General features: G+C 45.2%; 1 protein-coding gene across 6 annotated transcripts in view; it reads left to right on the top strand.

The window, feature by feature from the left end:
* dtnbb (dystrobrevin, beta b) overlaps positions 1-21,024 on the top strand; it is a 35,649-nt gene extending 14,625 nt beyond the window's left edge. For 5 of the 6 annotated variants that reach the window (XM_060051231.1, XM_060051229.1, XM_060051233.1 and 2 more), the window contains 10 exons: positions 4,127-4,201; positions 8,035-8,125; positions 8,784-8,872; positions 10,040-10,153; positions 11,491-11,587; positions 13,575-13,595; positions 15,511-15,664; positions 15,822-15,911; positions 16,438-16,491; positions 17,035-21,024. In XM_060051231.1, coding sequence (XP_059907214.1) covers positions 4,127-4,201; positions 8,035-8,125; positions 8,784-8,872; positions 10,040-10,153; positions 11,491-11,587; positions 13,575-13,595; positions 15,511-15,664; positions 15,822-15,911; positions 16,438-16,491; positions 17,035-17,060 — 811 coding nt within the window. In that variant the 3' untranslated portion in view covers positions 17,061-21,024. The remainder of the gene's footprint in view (positions 1-4,126; positions 4,202-8,034; positions 8,126-8,783; positions 8,873-10,039; positions 10,154-11,490; positions 11,588-13,574; positions 13,596-15,510; positions 15,665-15,821; positions 15,912-16,437; positions 16,492-17,034) is intronic. The other variant, XM_060051232.1, reaches the window with a different exon arrangement.
* The last annotated feature ends 207 nt before the right edge of the window (positions 21,025-21,231 follow it).

Genomic DNA, 21,231 nt, shown 5'->3' with positions numbered 1-21,231 from the left:
ACTCCACAACAAACACTTCCATCTGTCATGGCAGTGACGCAGCCCCTCCGCCGCCTTCCTCTTGATCGGGTTATCTGAGAGCGGGGGCGTAATCTCACCGAGCTCCACAAAGTTCATCAACAAACTCATACATTAATACGTAATAGATCCGGAATCTTTCACTGGCCTTTTAGTCCGTTCATACTGGAATGTTGATTCCAGTTATTTCAGACATTTTCTTCGAGCATTTCCTTCTTATAGCAGGCTATGTAATCTAGACTGTTCTATCAACTTCAACTGGCTGTGCAACCGTGTCACACCAACTAGCGCGGCTTTGGATGATTAGGTTGGGTCGCTGTGGAAGGGGATTCTTGTAGTGTCGATCATAAGACTCTTGAAAGCAATGAGAGGTTTGAGAAAGAAATAGCTTTCTCAGGTATTACCAGGTGTGGAAACAACCATAAACCAACAAACTGCTTATTTCCCTAGTTTGTACTGTAGACGTAATATGTGTTGCAGTACCACCCTGTGTTTCCATGGGCAGGGTAGAAGCCTTGTTTTCATGATCGAGATAATGTTGGAGAGATAGACTCATAAAGATATAGCGGCTGTCCACAATAAAAGAGTGTGTGTATGCATGTGTGGGGGTCTATATATATATATACATATATGTGTGTGTCTATATGAATGTGTGTGTCAGTCAGCCCCCCCTCCAGATAGAAAGACAATGGCAGAGTAAGGGCAGGGCGTCAGGTTTGATCAGAGGTAGTGGCTCTCAGATGTCCTCCACAAGGAAGGCCTCGCTGTCCTGGCGGTGTACTGAAATATCCCCTCACCTCCGAGACGAGGGGACACCGTAACGCATGCACATGTTTGAAAAAAAACGGTTTCCATTTTTGTTTCAGCCGTCTGTTCATTTAGCAGCGAGAGGCAAAAGAGCATCTTGCTCAAGGTTGCCTACAGGCTAGACTGTGCACAACAGGATTCAAACCAAAACCTTCAGTTTAGTGACTATCTTGACTCTTTTGGTCAATAACAGTGTTATTTTGTTTTAATACTAACCTCCAGAACATCACGAGGGTTGGGAGGGGGAGGGGGTTTGGGAGGGGGTTGGTGGGGTTGGGAGGAGGAACGGGGGAGGGTCGGGATGGGGGGGGGGGGGGGGGGGGTTAGGAGGGGGAGGGGGAGGAGGGGGGGTTAGGAGGAGGAGGGTGGGGTTGGGAGGAGGAGGAGGGTGGGGTTGGGAGGAGGAGGAGGGTGGGGTTGGGAAGAGGAGGAGGAGGGTGGGGTTGGGAGGAGGAGGAAGGTGGGAGGCCGGGGGGGTATTGACAAGGAGAGTGCACAGAGAGGTCAGCGGAGGGAACGGGGGGGGGGGGGGGGGGGGGGTTTGGGGATTCTTTCTTTAGCCCAGCGGCCGAATAATGACCGGCAGACGGTGTCGGCGTCAGGGAGGCACGGCGCCCGGTCCCGTCCCCCCGTCCCTCTCGGCTCACGCACCATTAACAGTACGCTTTGTCCTGCGCCGCGCCGTAGTGTCATGAGGCTTTAGCGCAATGCAGGGCTTTGGATGTCGGAGTCACAACCTGCTTTATGTTAAACCGCTGGCTGTCTGACCTCGGGGGGGGTGGTTACTGCCTAGCTGTGGTTAGCTGTACTGCTAGTGTTGTAGCAGGGACAGAGGGGCACAGAGAGAGAGGGAGAGGGTCCTAGAGTGCTGTAGTACAGTGTGTGTGCGTGAGAGAGAGAGGGGGAGAGACACAGAGAGAGAAAGTGAGTATGTGTGTGTTTGTGGGAGACTGAGAGAGAGTGTTAGTGAGACTAAGAGAGATACAAAGAGAGACTGCTTGTGAGAGAGATTGTTCAGAAGAGAGAGAGTGACCTAAGTCAATGAGAGAGTTAAAAGCGAGTGAGCGACACACAGAGAGACTGAGAGAGATGGATGTGACCTCCAGAGGAAGATGGCTAGGTCTTTAAACAAGATATTTATAAACAGTGTATGCTAATGCTAATGCTAAGTCTCCTGAGTTTCAGTGGGTGCATTAAGAATCATTGGCGGATTATTTATAGATCTGAGGTGATCGTATTATGTAACCTCGCTCAGGTGTGCCTGTGAGGTCAGCAGCAGCAACAGGATGTGTTCATGTCATCACTTAAAGGGAACACAGCTGTTTTTACCTTCCATACAGCCGTGAGGAGAGATCGCCATTAAATGTTTCTGTGTGACATTTAAACCCATTGTGTGTGTGTTGGTTTGTGTATGTGTATGTATGTGTATGTGTGTGTGTGTGTGTGCTTATGTGTGTATCATGTCTGTGTGTATGAATTGTCAATGGACCATAACTGACAGAGAGACAGAGAGACAGAGGGACAGAGAGAGAGAGAGAGAGAGAGAGAGAGAGAGAGAGAGAGAGAGAGAGAGAGAGAGAGACCAGACACAGAGAGAGAGAGAGAGAGAGAGAGAGAGAGAGAGCGAGACCCACCGTGTAAGAGAGCAAGCGCGACAGCTCGTGAGCAAGAGAGAGCAAGGCTCTCCGCGTTGTCGTCACTGCGGTCACGTGACCACAGTGAGTTTCCTTGGAGACTGGCGGCGGCGGCAGTAGTGGGGAGCGTAGAGATGCTCCACTGCTCAGTGCAGTCTGGGCTTCTGGAAACAGCCGAGCGCTGCCTGGCTGGTTGGCTGTGTTGATCCAGGGCGGTCGCCGTCCACCCACACAGGAGGTAGGTCCTCTCTCGTCTGTCTTGCTCTGCCGCCTCGAGGCTGAATTTACAACGGCTTCTCTTACCGCCGGAATGGAGACAGGCAGGACAGTCAGAGCTCAGATGGGGACGGTGGGGTGGTGGAGGAGTGCTTTTAGTGCCGTAAGGGATGTACTGTTGTGTTGGGTTTGGTTTATATCACTTAACATGGGAAACAATTTGATTAGATTAGATAAGATTAGATGGGGTTCTGTAGTTGACCCCGAGGGGACGTTTGGTTGGGCAGCAGGACTAAAGCAATAACTACACTAAACTTAATGTCATCGCAGGTGTGCGATACTGGGGAGAGCCGTGGCAGGGAGTGGATGAGATGATGTGCGTTTCTCACTGTTTTGCTGTGATGTTACTCATTATGCGTGTGCTGTGTGGGGAATTATGCAAATGCCTACCGTTGTTAGTGTCTCCGTGTACCGTGTTGTATTTATATTGTACTATAATTTAAAAGAGAAACCCGGGAATTAAGAATGAGTGATAAGGCATGAAGCCCCATCACAAGCCATACCGAGCTCGCCTGCTTGATTTCGTTATGCCGACTCTTGAGGGAATATCTCCAAAGGTCTGATAGAAAAGGCTAACCTGACGGGATGTTTTAATAGGAGCCAGAGAGAGACGTGCACAACAGACACTCAATTAGATTTTGGTTAATCTGGGAAATCCACTTGCTCATTTTCAAGCAGTTTCAAAGTTAGTGTGTTGATTTTTTTCGGTGTATCTGCTTTTCAAAATGAAACAGTCCGTGACAGTGGAGTGAGTATGTTGAAATGTTGAAAATATAGAAGCATTACTATGTTTCACCAAAAAACCTGAGTGTGCAATGTGAAAGGAAGATAGAACGACATAAAAAATGAAGGAAGTAATGAAAGAAAGAAAGAAGGAATGAAAGAAAGAAAGAAGAAGCGAACGAAAGAAAGAAGGAAGGAAGGAAAGAAGGAAGTAAAGAAGGAATGCATCTCAGTAGCCTCTCGTTCATGAACATTGATGAAACCTAAGATGCACAGACACTTCGATCGACCAATCAGAGGTGGCGCCAGGACACGTGACACCTCTCATTGGTGGAGGTACACACCAACCCCACCTAGCAGGACCCTGCAGGTTTTGTTTACTTTAGTAAATTACCTGCTGCAATGGCACCGGCCTCCCCTCTAATTAGATTGGCTTGTCTGCAGGGCTTAGCTGTGCTAATTTTAATAGGGTTCAAGTCTTTAAAGTCGGTTATTGATTTTACTCACACCCCTAGAAAAACGATTACATCTGCTGGAACAAATTCTTGAAAAGAAAGTGGTGGTGATCATGTGATTTGTGATTATCGTCTTCCTCTTGATTATGATTCACTCATGGTCGCCTCAAATCAGTGGCCTTTAAAGACATATCTGTCATCTTGTGTTTTTAGTCAGCCGAAGAGTGCCGCCCACAACATGAACGACACACTGATCATGTCCACCGGGGCGCCGACCCCCACCAAGAGGTGAGTACCCTAGCCATGGTAAAGGTCTGCTTCAACTCACCGCATCTTTATTGTCTAATGCCTTTGTCTCAAAGGCAATGTGATAAAGAAGGTCACGGCTCAGACCATAGACCAACAACACCAACCTGAGGTTTAACCCCTCGAGCGAGGGAATGAACTCCCTATGAACCTGGTGGGAGAAAGGAGGAAACGCATAGCAATCAGCATCAAACCCTGACTACCAGGGACTTCCCTGTTGTTGGTATAACTGCTGAAGGATATAGCACAGAGTACTATGACAGGCTCCACACACGTCAGATTGTGTTGTCACTGCTCAAGTTGCATCATATGACAGTCGGTGAGAATGTTGTAAATGTCTGGTCTCTCTTCAGTCGGAACATCAACTGAAGGCAAAAACGAGATGAGACAAATTTAATTTGTTTTCCACACGCTCCTACATCTGTGTGTTGACGCTGGCGTGGGCGTGTTCATGGAGGAGGATTCGTTACGCATGTCGAGCGGCATCAGCGGCGCCTTCTCAGAGGGTTGACGAGCACGCCACACGGCGCTCGGAAGGCTTAGCGTGTCAACAGCTAGTACGGTCCTTGAACAAGACGCCTTAACCCCGACCTGGTCATCGATGACGTGTATCTCAGAAAGATTCAACTCTCAGTGTGGAAGAGTATTCAAAGGGACTAAAGGGGAATAAAAGCCTCTTCATCGTTTTTACGACAAAATACACAAATAGCTAGTCAAGTCCCCTGCAGCTGAATTTATTGGAACAATTATTATCATTATGAATCTATGCACAATGGCTAATAAACCGGCTAACTGCTCAGTGTCGAGTTCAGTGATCTGTTGTATGTTCAGTTGAAATATGGCCTTTTTGGGGCTGGACTATGTCTACCAGGACTTCATCTGCCCTGTCTTTTCACCCGAGTGCATCGGGAACAGTTTCTGCTGTCAGCTGTTCCTCTAGATATATTTTTTCGGCATACAAAGACGCTCCAAAGCACTGCTGAGACACTCAACAGGAATGGTAATGAGTTTTTAGAGACACTTTAGAGCAAGAATGTTGTTATTATTTTCAAGATGGGGTGTAAGTTAGTTTCTGAACTTATTGCTGGGGGAAATTGAGTACGACAAGGAACTGCTGTCTCCTCTTCCATAATAATGAGGCAATTGTGTGAAACTGTTGTTCTCATATATCAGTTAAACCGCCTTACTCAACACTTATATTATTAACCCTTATATTATACTTTCTTGATTCTACCTTATATGAAAAGTTACTACTTTCATATCCGACATAAAACGAGACGGCAATTTTTTTAAATGTGATAAATTACTCTTTTCACATCACGGAGGCCAGGGTTTTGAGGACCTGTGTAATGTTGACCATTGAGGCGGGCTGTGTTGCCTTTTCGAGGGTGAGCGAGGCCAGGGGTTTTGGGACCTCTGCGTAATGTTGACCGTTGAGGCGGTGTGTGTTGTCCGTACGGACCGCTGAAGGGCAAGCATGTACCACACATGCTTCTCCATAAAGTCAATAGTTCTTCAACGAAGGGAAAAAGGCATCTGTTTTAGAGAGCGAGTTTGAAGAAGTTACCTTCAGCGCCACCTTTAAGTCTGTCTCGTGCCGACGACATGCACCCCACCTGCCCTCCGTCGAGGGTCTCTCTGTGTGTGTGTTTGCACGTGTGAGTGTGTGCTGTGTTTGTGTATCTATATTTAGGGCAGGAATGGTGCTTTAAGCCCCCTGTTGGCTCTGTTTCAAAGCAGCTCTGGCATCACGTCTGCAGCCGTCGGCGGGGCCGTTTGATCAGCTGAGGCGTCTTGTCCTGGTCTGGCAGCGCTGCCAGTCTGTGGATAAAACAGCCCCCCCCGCACACGCACACGCGCACACACACACACACACACACACACACACACACACACACACACAGACACACACACACACACACACACGCACACACACACACACACACACACACACACACTGTCACATTGAGTTTGTAAACATGAGCGTGTCGGTATACGTCCTCGCGTTTGCCTCAGTGGCTGTGCTGCTGTCGAGGTGACTTCATAAGTCCTGAGACGCAGAGGAGGAGAGAGTTGCTGAATAATGCAGATTTGTCGGTCCTCCTCGCGGCTCCGACCGACCTGAACGTCATTCCCCATGAAACATGTCACAGCTCCTTTATTTGGGACCCAGACAAGAAAAAAATGACATTTCTTTAAGGTTTGTCTCCTTCCTAAGACCAGCGGTTGTGCCGACGCGGCGTCTGTCGCGTCCGGCCGTCGGCCCGGGCGCTGAAGACTCCGGCCGGCTGGGGGTCGACCAAGGACAGGCTGACATCCCGCAATCTGCTCCCTGTTAGTCATGCAGGGCCCGGGCTGTCAGGGGATTTAAGACCCCGTCATCACCATAGTCCTAATCACGGGCTGTCGTCTGAGCTTGACGACTTTCCAATTTAAAGCCGAGAAACTTTGAGGGTGAAATATGGCCTTTTATTTGTGCGTGGGCGTGATTGCACGGTAGTAGGCCGAGATGCCAACGAACGCCCGGAGGGGGGACTATTTTTGAGGTGTAAACATGGTTGTTTATGTTTTCTTGTTGTTGTTGGTCTGGTTAATGGCTTAGTCACTCATTCAAGCTACGCACAGAGCTAACTGGCTATGTGAATATGTGGAATATGTGAATGCAGAGTAGATGACTCAGCGAGAATTATTAAATGCAGAGCACACCATTGCTGAATCAGACGGGCTAATGCGGTGCTTGACGGAGGTGTCATATCAGGGTAACTGTAGCGTAGCGGCTAATGTTGACTCAGGTTTATTTCTACCTCACTGTTTTTACCTCACTGTTCAAATCTCTTCATTTCACAAAAGTGTGGCAAATTAGCCTCCGTATAGACACTACGATCGGATAGTTCTTCTCAGATTGATGTTGAGTACATTATATCTGTCCCTAACAAATCAACCATAAAGTAAACACATAAACAAAACACCTTTATTGTGTTTTTTGTGATATATGAGACATTGTCTTTTATGAGACATATTTTTTTGTGATGAGTGAGGGTGTAGTCCTACATTTACACTGTGTTAGCATTAGCATTAGTAATGGGTTCAATTGTCTTTTACCCAGCACTTCCATAATGATGATAGTGTGTATTAGAGTGGAAGACTGGTGGACACAGAGTGAGCCTGCTGTCTCCCCCCCCCCACCACACTTCGGACCGCGCTCCCAGACAGTCGCCATACGCGTGCTGTCATCTGGTCCTGGACGGTTTGCCAAGCCGCTCCTCCCCTCTCCCCGGCCCGACCAGCCTCTGCAGGCCCACTGGAGGCCTTCTGGCACAGCCACTAATGCATCTGGTCTGCTGTATCCTCCATTGTGTCTGGTCGTTCTTACAGCAGAATCACGCTCTCCACGCACCCGCCATCTATCACGCTCATTGTTAGGATTTCTGCCATTTAGGAGGTCAAATATTTTTGTGGGATAACAGCAATGTTACAAATTTGACCGTTCCCAAAGCACTTTCCATTTAAGATTAGGGTAATGGATGTCTCTCTCTCTCTCTCTCTCTCTTTCTCTCTCTCTCTCTCTCTCTCTCTCTCTCTCTCTCTCTCTCTCTTTCTCTCTCTCTTTCTCTCTCTCTCTCTCTCTCTCTTTCTCTCTCTCTCTCTCTCTCTCTCTCTCTCTCTCCTCTCTCTCTCTCTCTCTCTCTCTCTCTCTCTCTCTGTCTCTCTCTCCCTCTCTCTCTCTCTCTCTCTCTCTCTCTCTCTCTCTCCTCTCTCTCTCTCTCTCTCTCTCTCTCTCTCTCTCTCTCTCTCTCTCTCTCTCTCTCTCTCAGTGTTCTGGAGAGCCCCAGCAGGCTGGACGAAGAGCACCGTCTCATCGCGCGCTACGCCGCCCGTCTCGCTGCCGAGGCGGGGAACTCTACGGTGAGGGAGCCGTCATCTGTCTCAGACTGGTCAGGCTACTCTAGTCGGGGTCAGGGTCTGAACACGACTAGAGTAGTGGTCAAGCTCCTCTGGTCGTGGTCAGGGTCTGAACACGACTAGAGTAGTGGTCAAGCTCCTCTAGTCGTGATCAGGGTCTGAACACGACTAGAGTAGCGGTCAAGCTCCTCTAGTCGTGGTCAGGGTCTGACCACGACTAGAGTAGGCAGGCCCATCTAGTAGGGGTCAGGGTCTTTGTCTCTCAGTTGGAGCCCTACGTCCTCAGCCCAACGCGGGTGTTGGGCTGAGGGAATCTCCTAATCACCCCTTCCTGCTTCTGACTGAGGGAAGGTTGCTTTGGATAAAAGTGTCTTGAATTACTGAATTAAAGCAGATATTTCCAGGTGGTTTCCATGACAGTATCTGGACAAAGTACAATGTGTTTAGTGTCAGCGCCCGGCTGCATGACAAGATAATCAGCCTTACCCAGTAGAAATTGTCACTGTGGGGAACGTAAACAATAGCACAAGCTAGAGTACAGCGAGCTGCTCCAAACAAAAGGGAAGCTGAAGAACACTGCCAAGTCATACTCAGGTGTACTGGTTTGACAGTGTTATGGCCCGGTACTGTTAATCCCAATATGATAACTCTGGTGTTCCAGCAACAATGTCCTCCCACGGATCTGAGCTTCAACTTCGACGCCAACAAACAGCAGAGACAGCTGATCGCCGAACTGGAGCACAAGAACAGGTGAGACACTGACTGACTCACTGTTCGAATAGCTGACTAAACTGACTTCCTGACTGATTACACTTACTGACTGACTGACTAAACAAACAAACTAACTGACTTATTGACTCACTGACAAAATCTGTCACTCCCTCCAGCCACTTCTCTTCCCCGCTTTCAGTTGAAATTATTTTCCAAACACAACCCGCCCGTCACGAAGCGTCATGGCACCCAGAGATGGACCAGCCTGACAGCTTGGAGATGGATACCGATACACAGCGTCAAATAGAATGCTGGCTTCTGCCATTTCAATGTGATGCTTTTTGAGTTGTTTGGGGATTTCTATTTTGACGGTCAGAGTTAAAGAGATTTTAGAAGTAACAAACCCAGCGGCGGGCTTCAGTCTGGCAGTGGGCTCCTGGATAACAATAATATCCTTGCCTCCTCTACTCACCTCACCCCTCAGCTCTCTCTCTATATCTCTCTCTCTCAGTGTCAGTACCGGCAAGAGGAGTGATCTATAAATACACTGCATTCACTATTCAGAAAGAAACATAGCAGAGGCCGGAAGACAGGTCTTAATATAACACATGTCTTCCTGCAGGCACTGAGGTCAGATCCAATGCGAGGATACGCTCAGAGAGGATGATATACCGTGTGACGAGATACAAGATGGCAAGATATCTTAAGACAAGATACGATACGATGAGAGAAAAGGAGAGAAGATAGGATCATAAGTCTAGATATCATAAGATAATTTTATCAATAAGATGAACACAAATAGAAAATGTCGGCCAGCGCATAACCCTCTTTGTTAACAAAAATCTTACTACAAAACTCCCAAAAGCCCTCCCACTCACGCCCCCCCAGCCAATGCGGGCGATGCTATATCGCATCATCCAAAGATAGAATGGACAGAACACTTACTATCTGGGAGGGGCTCAATCATACAAATTGCAACTTTATGGTAAGATAAGATGTATTAATATTATCCATGTTGAGATTTGTTAAGGCAAAATATGTTACGTTTTGATATGATGAGACATGATAAGGTGAGGTATGATGCAATAAGGCCAGAACAAGGACAGAATGAATGCTAGAAGTCAGGGTGAGGAGTTCTGTGAGACTGTGAGGCGCGGGGGGCGGTCTGTGTCAGCCCCCTGATGACCGGGGTTCACTCCTCTCCAGGGAGATTCTCCAGGAGATCCAGCGCCTGCGTCTGGAACACGAGCAGGCATCTCAGCCCACCCCTGAGAAGGCCCAGCAGAACCCCACCCTGCTGGCCGAGCTACGGCTACTCAGGTACGCCAAAACAATCCCACCTTCACCATCACCTTCCTCTGGGGACAGTCCAACAGATGAGGATTTTAACCTGATAATGACGCCTCATAAACAATTTCAATGATGATTTGAGAATCTGTGTATGTGAGCCAAACCTAGGCAGATACATGGACTATGTGACGTCTTGCAGGGTGACCCAAGTAAGCGGTTCCCTGGTGAATATTACCAATAATCTATTACCAAAGATCAATATGAGAATAATTCCTGTATATCCTGATGCAAAAATCGATTTTCCCCAACTAAATAGTGCATCCTATACTATATATATTTCTACACAAAGGATAAGAGAGTACAAGATCGTTTTACTGGTGAATACATTACAAATGTTATTCCAAAACCTCTTAAAATGTAAACGATGATTCAGCAGATATATATGCACCATCATCCTTTAACATGATGGTGAAAACGGTGGATTAACTTTCTAAAGCAACCCTCAGGGAGACTCGCTGAGTCCTGCTGCACTCCTCTGAGTGATAATACATTTAGATAGGCTTGCTGGATAGAATATCTGCATTCCACCAAGTCAGGGATGGAATTCCAACAGCTTAGACGCGATAGCGGTCAACCTAAAGATTTATGGCAACATAATCTGTGAATGGAGCCAGGTTGTTTATTATGATGGAGAGAAATGTTTTGGGTCCGGTGTTGGTTTTCTCTGGCCTCTGGGCATGGAAGAATGTGTGGAGATAGATAGTCTGGACGTAGCAGCTGGTTCTGAGTGTGTTGGACAACATGCCCGGCAGACAAGCACGAGCACTCTGGCTCTGTGCATCTTGAATTAGTCACAATGTAGTACAGCATGTGGACACTAGAGGGCGGTGATCTGCATAACGTTCCACCTCCTATCGTTTGACTATTGGTAGCGTTTGGATATCATTTTGCTATATCATTTGAAAATTGATCAAAGAATTAATATGTTTTCATCTTAGTAAATTCAAAATCATTAATTTATGAGGTGAAGGATAAACATGATTGTGTCAAAGTAGATAGCGGATCATTTGTTTGTCGTCACAATATTGTTGGGTAAATTGTGATTAATAAGCGTTCCTCTTTTTATTTTAGAAAACGGTCCGTCAGATCATCAGGTAGCTTCATACACCGTAGAACATGAACATAGAACCTAGGCCATAGAACCGTTTAACCCAGAGCATAGAACAACAACCTAGAAAGCGGTACATTGGACCATAAACAACACAGAACATAGAATACATCACATAGAATATACATAACATGCAACACTGCTCGTGGAGCGTAACACCAACGCCGGAGGCGTCCTGACGTACCGTTGTGTCGTCCAGACACAGGAAGGACGAGCTGGAGCGCCGCATGTCGGCCCTGCAGGAGAGCCGGCGTGAGCTGATGGTGCAGCTGGAGGGGCTGATGAGGCTGCTGAAGGTACCGCGCCACCAAACCCACCATGTTCTGATCCCCCCCATGCTGGGTCGGATTATTATCAGGGGTCCAAACAGCGAAGTGGTTTGGTCCCCTATTGTTCCTGTACCGTTAATTTTTCCCTCAAATTCTGTAAAAGTCATACTGCAGCCCATACCGTAAGTCGAAAACTCTTGATATTTTCAGGTATGGTTACCAATAAGCCCCACTACCCATGAACCCACATTTTTGGTACTGCACCCAAAGGTGGCGCTATTGTAAATCATGAATTAGGTTTATTTCTCCTCACCAGATTGACCTGGACTCAAAATTCTTTCATCATATTAATAGTAGAATCAGTTGCATCATTATTGCATCCCTAAAACAATTTCATAGAAAATCCAAACATGATAAAAAGATTCACAGGCTACAAAAATAATCAAAGATTTACCAAAATCGCCACATAAAATCTTTCGAACAAGCCTCACAAAAGTTACCAAACAGATTTTTTTTTATTTAGTTCTATTTCAGAAATATTGGCCAATAAATTTGGAACAGTTAGCCCATTTTTCTTACATGGCCATTTTGTTATTGTATAAAAAATCATACAACTATCATTACGTGGATACCCATACCTCCCACACCCATAAACCCAAATTGTGGTACTGCACCCAAAGGAGGTGCTATTTAAAGAGATCATGAATTAGCCTTATTTCTCCCTAATCTCTAAAATCAGATGCATCTTTTCACCCAGGTGTTCTGCTCTAATTTATTTTTACTTTTCCCACAATTTCATAGAAAGGTCAAACGTCCACAATCTCAGCCCATTTTTCCTATATGACCATTTTGTTATTGTATAACTACCCTACGACTATCATTAGTTGGATAGATTCAAGATTCAAGATGCTTTAATTATCCCGAGGGAAATTACTATACCATTAACAGTGCAAATTTTCAGATCTGTAATCTTTAAGAAATGTGTGCTTGGAGTTTTCTTGATGTTGTGTGCTTATCAATTGACATTTTCAACATGTGAATGAGGCTACAGTACAGTTTTGTCAGTGGCTCAAAGCGATAATGCCTTGGTGATGCCTTGGTACCTACTGGTGAATCTTAGGTTGAGAGATTAGAGCATTATGAACAAGCTGAACATGACATTCGGCCATTGCTCTGCAGCACACTCACCTGAAAGCCGAGGCACAGTATGGCATTAAGGGGAACATCTTTCCTTCATAATTATGTCATATTTGTATATCTTCCATATCTATCTTCCATTAGTTTGTTCTTGACCTTTAATTTTGCTCGGACCCCGTTAATCACCGCTTGGGTTATATTTATTATTATGATTTATACATATATAATTATTATTTTTTACTTTAATTCGACCATTCAAGTCTGGTTGAGATTAACACCTCTGTTCTACGAGTTGACCGATCTGCGTCTAAAGACACGAACAACATGACAAAGGAATTTAACACAATCATACTTTTCATGTCAGTGATCTAGACGCCTCCACGCTCCTGACATCTACGCAAATATTCCATCTGAAATATGAATAGAGTCCATTTTAGTTCATGCTTCAGAAGGAAAGCGCAGAGTACCCCTCTCCTGTGTCCAAGGTGTCTTCGTCGATTTGTGTTAGGGGAGGTTGATCTCGGTCTAGGGTTAGATGGGCTAATGTCCTGACGCTGGCCGGTGAAGCCCATTGAGGCCGCAACTGGGATCAAGGACTATACAAATAAAATGGACCTGAATTCACTCAACCCCAACACCCGACCTACCCTCCCCCGAATCGATCTAATCAACCTACTCTACCACTCTGAAAGCTTTCAGCTCCCTGCAGGTTCTATCGATGTCAGCTCCTAGAACTCCCTCGCCCGTACTGTGCATGTCATGGACATTAATCCCTTCTTCTTTTTGGGGCCAGCGTTCAGTCTCTCAATCTCTGGCTCTCTTCTCCTCTCTTTCCCTCCTCCCTTCCCCTCAATCCGCACCTTGCTGGCTGCTGCAGGACGAGGAGCAGAAACAGACCGTAAGTGAGACACTCCCCCCCCCCCCCCCCCTATTCATGACCAACTCAAGCGCCTCTCGATCCTAATTCTAAGCCCCCGCTTGGAGAGGATTCAGGAACGTTTAATATGATCTTTAAGCCTCTGTCCTTAAATAAGAGCACATAGCGGCCATACTGCAGCTCCAGTGAGTTTAACCCTTTGATGATGTTTGACGGTGATGATGATGATGAGCAGTATGATGATAGTGATTATGGTGCTGATGATTATGGTGATGATGATGATTGTGGTGATGATAGTGATGATGGTGGTGGTGATGATAGTGATGGTGGTGATGATAGTGATGATGGTGATGATGATAGATAGATAGATAGATAGATAGACACTTTATTGATCCCTTGGGAATGCTCCTTCAGGGAAATTCAAAATTCCAGCAGCGGTAGTACAGACAAGACACATAAACAAGCAAGGAAAACACAAGCTAAAATGCAACAAGACATTGTATAAATAAATACATTTTAAAAAGAAGAAGCAGCAGCAGATGTTAGCAGCAATTATTATATCTTATTTGTGTTAATAAATAAATCAAATAAAAAAATGATGACGATGATAATGGTAGGTACTGCAGCTGCATTGCTCCTATACCCACCCCACTCGGTTGTTTCATAGGCAACATGGATATTCACTTAATAGGAGTACTTCAGACAAAAATAAATTAAAAAAAGACAAACCAGCCAATAAATACTAATCAGAGATGTTTCTCATTCTGGGGCTTCAGGGCGGCCTGTTCCCCTGTTCCCCTGTGAACGCCCTTCAATTCAGTCCAATAAGTGTGGCCCAGGTGTTCCATATCAGTATCTCATCACCTGATAACCAGATCAGCCAATGACAGCCTCTGCACACGTTAGCCTGTGTTTAACCTAAAGCGCACTCACAATGCTAACTAATCTACCAGTGGTGTTGTGGTTTTAAGGGCCAGTTGGTGTGAGGCAGAGCGCTACAGTCTGGCTACAGGAGGTATCTCAAACTGCATGGGGTCCTGGGGTGTCTGGGGGGAGGGGGCGGTGTGCTACTCACTGGCCCCCATGTCAGATCTCCTTTAATCAGTAGAAACCTCCTCTAGCCTCTAGCCCTCTACACAGAACCTCAGCCAAGGCCGAGGTTGGGCTAGCCATCTGCTGCCTGGCTCACTGCCATGTGGCATGGAACTTGCGCCATACACACACAAGGACAGAAAGAGAGTGGGGGACAGAGAGAAAGGAAAGAAAAGAAGGCGGAGTAGAGAGAGAATATGATGGAGAGAGCCATGTAGAAATGGAGAGATTGAAGGAGAAAAGGACAGACATTGAGAGAGAGAGAACACAGAACCTGAGAGTGAGAGGAAGAGAGAACGAGAGGAAGAGAGAACGAGAGAGAGAGGAAGAGAGAACGAGAGAGAGAGGAAGAGAGAGAGAGGAAGAGAGAACGAGAGAGAGAGGAAGAGAGAGTGAGAGGAAGAGAGAACGAGAGAGAGGAAGAGAGCGAGAGAAAGAGTGGTGTTGGGCGTGAGTGTCCTGGCCTCGCTGCAATAGGAAAGTAGTGAGGTTATGTTTTCCATATGTTAGCTTTAATGAAACTCTCCGTTGTGAAGCCTGTGAGGCAATACTTATCTACTACTGAGCTCCCCTACTAGATCCACTAGATGCATTTCCTACTGTTGGAGGGTTTTAAAATGGGACCTTCTTCACTTCTACCTGCGTTTGTGAAACAAACGCAATCTAGATTGTATTCTACGATACCGTAGTGTTGCTTTAATTTAGATGGTTTAATTCGAGAATGCCTTGTAGTGCTGCTTTAACTTAGATGGCTGAATTCAGGAATACATTTCAACACATACGATATGTATTAAAAAGGTGACTCTTTTTTCCCCCTCTTTCTCGTTGACCTCTCTGGTCTCAGTCGGGCGGCTCCCCCCATTCCTCCCCGAGCCACGGCGCCGGCTGCTCTATGCCCATGCCCATACGCTCCACGTCGGCGGGCTCCACGCCCACCCACACCCCCCAGGACTGCCTGGCCGGGGTGGGAGGAGACGTGCTGGAGGCCTTTGCTCAGGGTGAGCCTCACTCTGTGACCTTGTTCTCTCACACTGCTCTGAGTCCACCCACAAGCGCCAACACACTGGATTAAGAAATACAGATGTGTTCACTCCTGCAGTTATCACGTAAAGAAAAAATGCATATCAACAGAAAATGACCTCGCCCCCTCCCTAGGTGTGCCTAGAAACCTCCGGAATGACCTGCTTGTGGCTGCAGACTCAATCACAAACACAATGTCGTCGCTGGTGAAAGAGCTCCACTCAGGTCAGTCCCCGGCATCCTCTGTCAACCTCCATGTATTACCATCGTGGTGGGTTGGTCGTGTCCCTATCTAAATTGGTTTCTTCGTCTCTTTGTACTCTGGGATATCGATGTGTCCTCAGGATCCTTGATTACTGTTTTATTGGGGATTCTATTGCATTAATAAAGCAGAGGAAATGTGGATCCAACGCAATGTTTCGCTTTGGTTTTACTTTGACACCGGCGTCAGCGTGCCCACGATTGCCGCCCTCAGGGTATCGACTGTGACGGAAGCAGAGATTAACTCCCACAGTGGAACGGGATGAGTAGTGTTTCCAATGTTCAGCCTTCAGAATATGAGCTTCCAAAGCATCAGTTGTTTTTTTGCTGGCGCCATTTCAAGTCCCCAAACTCCAGTGGTCACTTCCACTGTGCTTCTCTCCTTTGTCTAACACCTTCCTCTCCTGTGAACGTTCTTCCCAGAGTGTGTGTGTACTGCTAAGGGGGATTTGATTGTGGACTGAGTTTCTCTGTGGTGTCGTCTTTACAGTGGATGACCTCGTGGAGGAGGAGGAGGCCAACATGAGGAACGGCAGGGAGAGAGGTAGGCAGCTAGCCCGCCCCTTGTTTAATTTAAAAGGGTCAAAGAGAAGTCTGCCACACAAATATCAGGGACAGTGTTGTAACACATCTTTTAACAGATTCCAGTCAAAACTGTCTTTAACTGCTAACCATAACAAACCACCACTCAGTCCCGTTGAGTAAAGTTGAACTTCTATAGCCAATGGTCAACCATTGGCTAGATTATTTATTAATTGATTTGTGTATAAAAAATAAGTTACGCCATTTGCGCATCACTAGAAGCTTGTCACCCGCACACAACTTGCGGTTGGTTGGCTTTACAACATTCAAAAAGAAAAATCGTACATTTAAATGTTTCTAGTGAGGCTGAGAATAATGAAAGCATACCATCCAATTTAGACTGCAATGAAAAAAAAGTAACCCAGAAACGCTGGTTTCTAGCCGTGTAATTGCATCATCTTTCACCATCAGTCATGCATGTTTTGTCGATATTTACGATCGGCTAGCTGCCGCTGGTTTCTCTTTCGCTGAAATTCTAAACACAATTTTATATCTTTGCATCCAGGCACAGGGAGGGTACAGAAGCACTGAGGACAGGAACAAAAATCTGAAGCTCCATCCACCAGTGGTCACCTGGTTAAGGCACGCAAACCCCCACCACACCACCACAACCACCTCCACCGCCAGTCTCCCGATGGCGTTAGCACGTAGAGTTATTGCATGCTGTACTCTACCAGGACTTCACTGTGTTGACACCACAGGTATCCCTGCAACTCGCCAGAGAGAAGAACAAAAAATGAAAAAATTTAGCGAGTGTATATTGTTGTGTGTACAAAACAAACAAACTGCTGTAATTTAACTGACCATTTTAATTCATGTCTGCTAAGGAATGGCTTTAATGTGCTTTCTCTTCCCCTGAACTTTCTCTCCTCGTCGAGGAAGGCCAATCTGTATTAAATAATACTGTCAACATGTGACTTAAGGGAACAAACCCTGCCAATAACCTCCCCCATCCTATAATGACAATTTCTATTTTCATGACACGTTGCCATTCATTGCTTTTGTACATTAGCTGTGGTATTATTTAGTTTTATTCATTTTGGTTTTTGTGCATGACACTCATTGGACACGGTGCCGTGTCACTCCAACTCTATGTGGGTTTATGTCAGCTTACCTGAGGCTTTTCGGAACAACAGCCAGCCTCGGGATTTCAAATTGCAAATTTATATTATCTGCTGTACAGCTGTGTTTGAGTTGATATGTCAGAGAGGCATATTCTGACATCTTATTTACTAAAGGATGAAATCATATATGGATTCTTAAAATGTCTAAATGCGATTACTATAAAACCGTGATGCATTCAGTTGGAAAAACATTGTTGCAATTACAAAACAGTAGGCAGGGAAATCTTTTTTCCCAAAGGAATCCAGGAAGCCTCTGTAAATCGCTGATCCATGCCAATATAAACAAAAGCAGAATGCTCAAGTCCGAAAACAATGGCAGCTTTCTTCTGTAATTGGTTTCAGTGGCAATAGTTCATCAAGTATTATATCTATGACCGGAAACCAAGTTTCAATAAAAGAGGTTTGAAACAGCGAATTCCACCCCCCATCCCCCAAAAAAAGAATAATCTCTTGAACTCGGATATAAGCTATCCTAGATGTAGAATATCTAGACCATACTGTCTATACATAATATATCTAGAATAGCGTGCCCCTATCACGCTCACTGAGTAGTTACAGACTGCTGTGTGCTCGCAAGCCATGCTTGAAAATACCATGGGCTGTTTTGTTAGCGCTAGCATAGAGTGGGGTTGGTATCTGAAAATACACTCACTTATTAGTTAATGTTTTGTCCCAGTAACTTATAGAACCAAGTACCAACCAACCTTGAAGGGCATTTTAACTTTTCCACAGCATGGTGCCTCCTTCCAAATCAACGGGCTAGCTTGAAAGTATGTACCTCAACAATGTTTAGCTAGCTAGAGTCAAAGGATTAGGGACTTTTGTTTTCAAATCACAGAATAGACACATAGTGAGTAGGTAAGGGAGGAAAAAGAAGTGAAGAAAGTATAAGTAAGTAGATTCAAAATGTAAGGATAGCATTATATAGATGTAGAAAAGGCTTTGGTGACAATAGTGTATGTGCAATGAACGTAGCCACTCAGGGACTGTAGATCTACTGTGTGTAACGTAATGGTGATGGTCATAAGAGACTGGCTAGAGTGAAATTATATTGGGAAGGTTTTTAAAACGGTTCAGTGTCAATCCAAAATCCAATCTGTCCATTTTCAAATCCCAGTGCAACTAGGGTAACAAATCCAGATTCCTAAACTTGGATGTATTAAGTACTGTTTTTCTTTTTCCCTTGGATTTAATTTTTTGCGCTTTAATGATTTCATATTATTTTAAGTTAGTGCTGCTTTACCGAATCCTATCCTCCTCCGAGTATATTTTGTTTTGTTTTGTTGTTCTCTGAAGTGTCCACAAAGGGATTGAGAATGTGAATGGCTTGAAGGAAACATATTCTCAAGCAATGGAATATTCAGACGGATAGTTTATTGTTTAGTCTATGTGTGTGTGTGTGTGTGTGTGTGTGTGTGTGTGTGTGTGTGTGTGTGTGTGTGTGTGTGTGTGTGTGTGTGTGTGTGTGTGTGTGTGTGTGTGTGTGTGTGTGTGTGTGTGCCTGGCATGGATAATGAATGATATCTGGCCACAATTATGAATCTATCCCACATTAAAAGGATATCTACTTGAATCAGAATGGCAATGGGCCTGTCTTTAGTTCTCCATAATTGATTTCTTGTTATGTTTTTTGCGTGCTAGATTGAGAGTTGCTGTTACTCTACTTTGAGACTGCATAATGTCTGGCTGTGACACACTACAGTGTGGAAAAATATTCGGAGCAATGTATTTGGCCCATGAGGGAAATAAAGACAGTTTGTTGGTTGCCTAGTCAAACATCAGCCTTCCACCAGATAAACTGCACTTAAGGAAACGGAGTGGAGAGGGAAATGTTGGCGGCGTACCAAATGCTTTGCAGCTAGATGTGTACACTATAAGCTAAATATAAACAAAGTATAAGGTCTGAACACACCTGTAACACTGTGTCAAGAAACCCAACAATGACAGCAAGAAAGTTGTTGTTTGCTGACGTGATGCTTTCCGTTCTGTTCTTCTTATCGCCACGTTAGTTGTCACACCGCTTCTGTCTTGTACGATCGCCGTGATTATATTCATCATTTCGTCAAAAATTGGAAGCCACGATGTTGCTCTTGCCATCGTGTCGCTCGCTGTTGGAGTATGATTGATTGACACTCATGTTTTTTAAAACTCTGTGAACACTTTGCAAGCAATACTGTTCCATCGGAGGCTCCGTCTGACCGTGAAGGTCAGAAATTAATTTCCGAAACCGAGTTAATAGAAAAGGGGCAAAAAAACTGAGAGAGAGAGCGAGAGGAGCGAATTCCTGTCTTCCCCTTTCACACTGGCCACTCATTGGAATGCAATGTCGAGCTGTGTTACTTTTTTGATTTACTTGTGCCTCTTTAGATGTTGTCTAAATGTTGATATGTGTGGCGTAACCATTCCGCAAATACCACGGCTTCTCCGGCTCCATTTGCAGAGGTTTTCGTCTGTGTCCTTGAAAATCTGACTTGATTTGTTGCTTTATGGGGGTGAAGGAGGGAGGAGAGGTTGAATGGGGATTGTGGGAATAGGGTGTTGGGGGAGGGAAGGGGAGGTCCAGGGACACACAATTGTGGAGCCTTTTTCCGTCTGTGCCAAAAATAGTTTGCAGAAGTGTGTTTTATCAATACCGTGTCTAAGAGTATATCCGCATTAGTGTGTGGTTATTTGTCGCCTATTAATTCACGGAACGGCCTGAAGCTAACCCATGTGTTTCAAAGGGTTCCACCTGTGTTAAAATAACCTCCAAGCTCTCATTCCCATAGCGAAGCATGAGAGCAGCGTTTCTTAAACTGAAAAATCACTGAACACTCTGATAAACTCTAGGCGAGCTGGAATAGCTAATTCCCAGATCAGAGTTTTCGGAATGAGCAATGTGGAAAGACAAAAAATTATTTCGTCTTTCGGGCCCGAGATAAAAAGGTTCAAGAAGCCCTACACTAGTATGTATGACCACTCTCTCTGCTACTACGGTGCAATACAGTCACCCACGTCACCACCACTACCACCAACGCAGCTGGCAAGAAGCAGGCAACACTGGATACTCTATGTACCAGATTCTGCATGATAGTACACATCTTACAAAGTACTCAGAGCCTGTGTTTAATGTATTGATTTGATTGATTGATTTGATTTGCAATGATGTGGAAAGGGACAAAAGCAGCTCTCCTGATGTTATTTATGTGTGTTTGTGTGTGTGTGTGTGTGAGTGTGTGGGTGTTTTTGTGTGTGGGTGTGTGTATGTGTGAGTGCATGTATGTGTGTTTCCTCGTGTTCATTTGAGAGAATCATAGTTTAATGTCACATGGCCACTGTCTTTTGTAAATACATAAATAAATTGTGAACTATATTAAAAGAGATTTAAAATATGGCCTGGTTTGTGTGTGATAATTAAGCCTTTTTTATCTCGTATAACTAACTGCATTTGCAATCTTTTTACTCTCAGAAAGATTGACAGTGATGTTTGTTTACATATTGCTATTATTTGCACCTGATTTTATAAATCTGCTGAACAATGACCTTCAGGAAAATTGATTGGAGGACATCTGCGCTACTGGATTGTTAAATGCTGGAAA

The sequence above is a fragment of the Gadus macrocephalus genome, chromosome 5 (genome assembly GCF_031168955.1).
Source record: "Gadus macrocephalus chromosome 5, ASM3116895v1".
Taxonomy (NCBI): Eukaryota; Metazoa; Chordata; class Actinopteri; order Gadiformes; family Gadidae; genus Gadus; species Gadus macrocephalus.
Note: the sequence above shows the minus strand (reverse complement) of the source record. Positions and strands in the feature narration are given on the sequence as shown.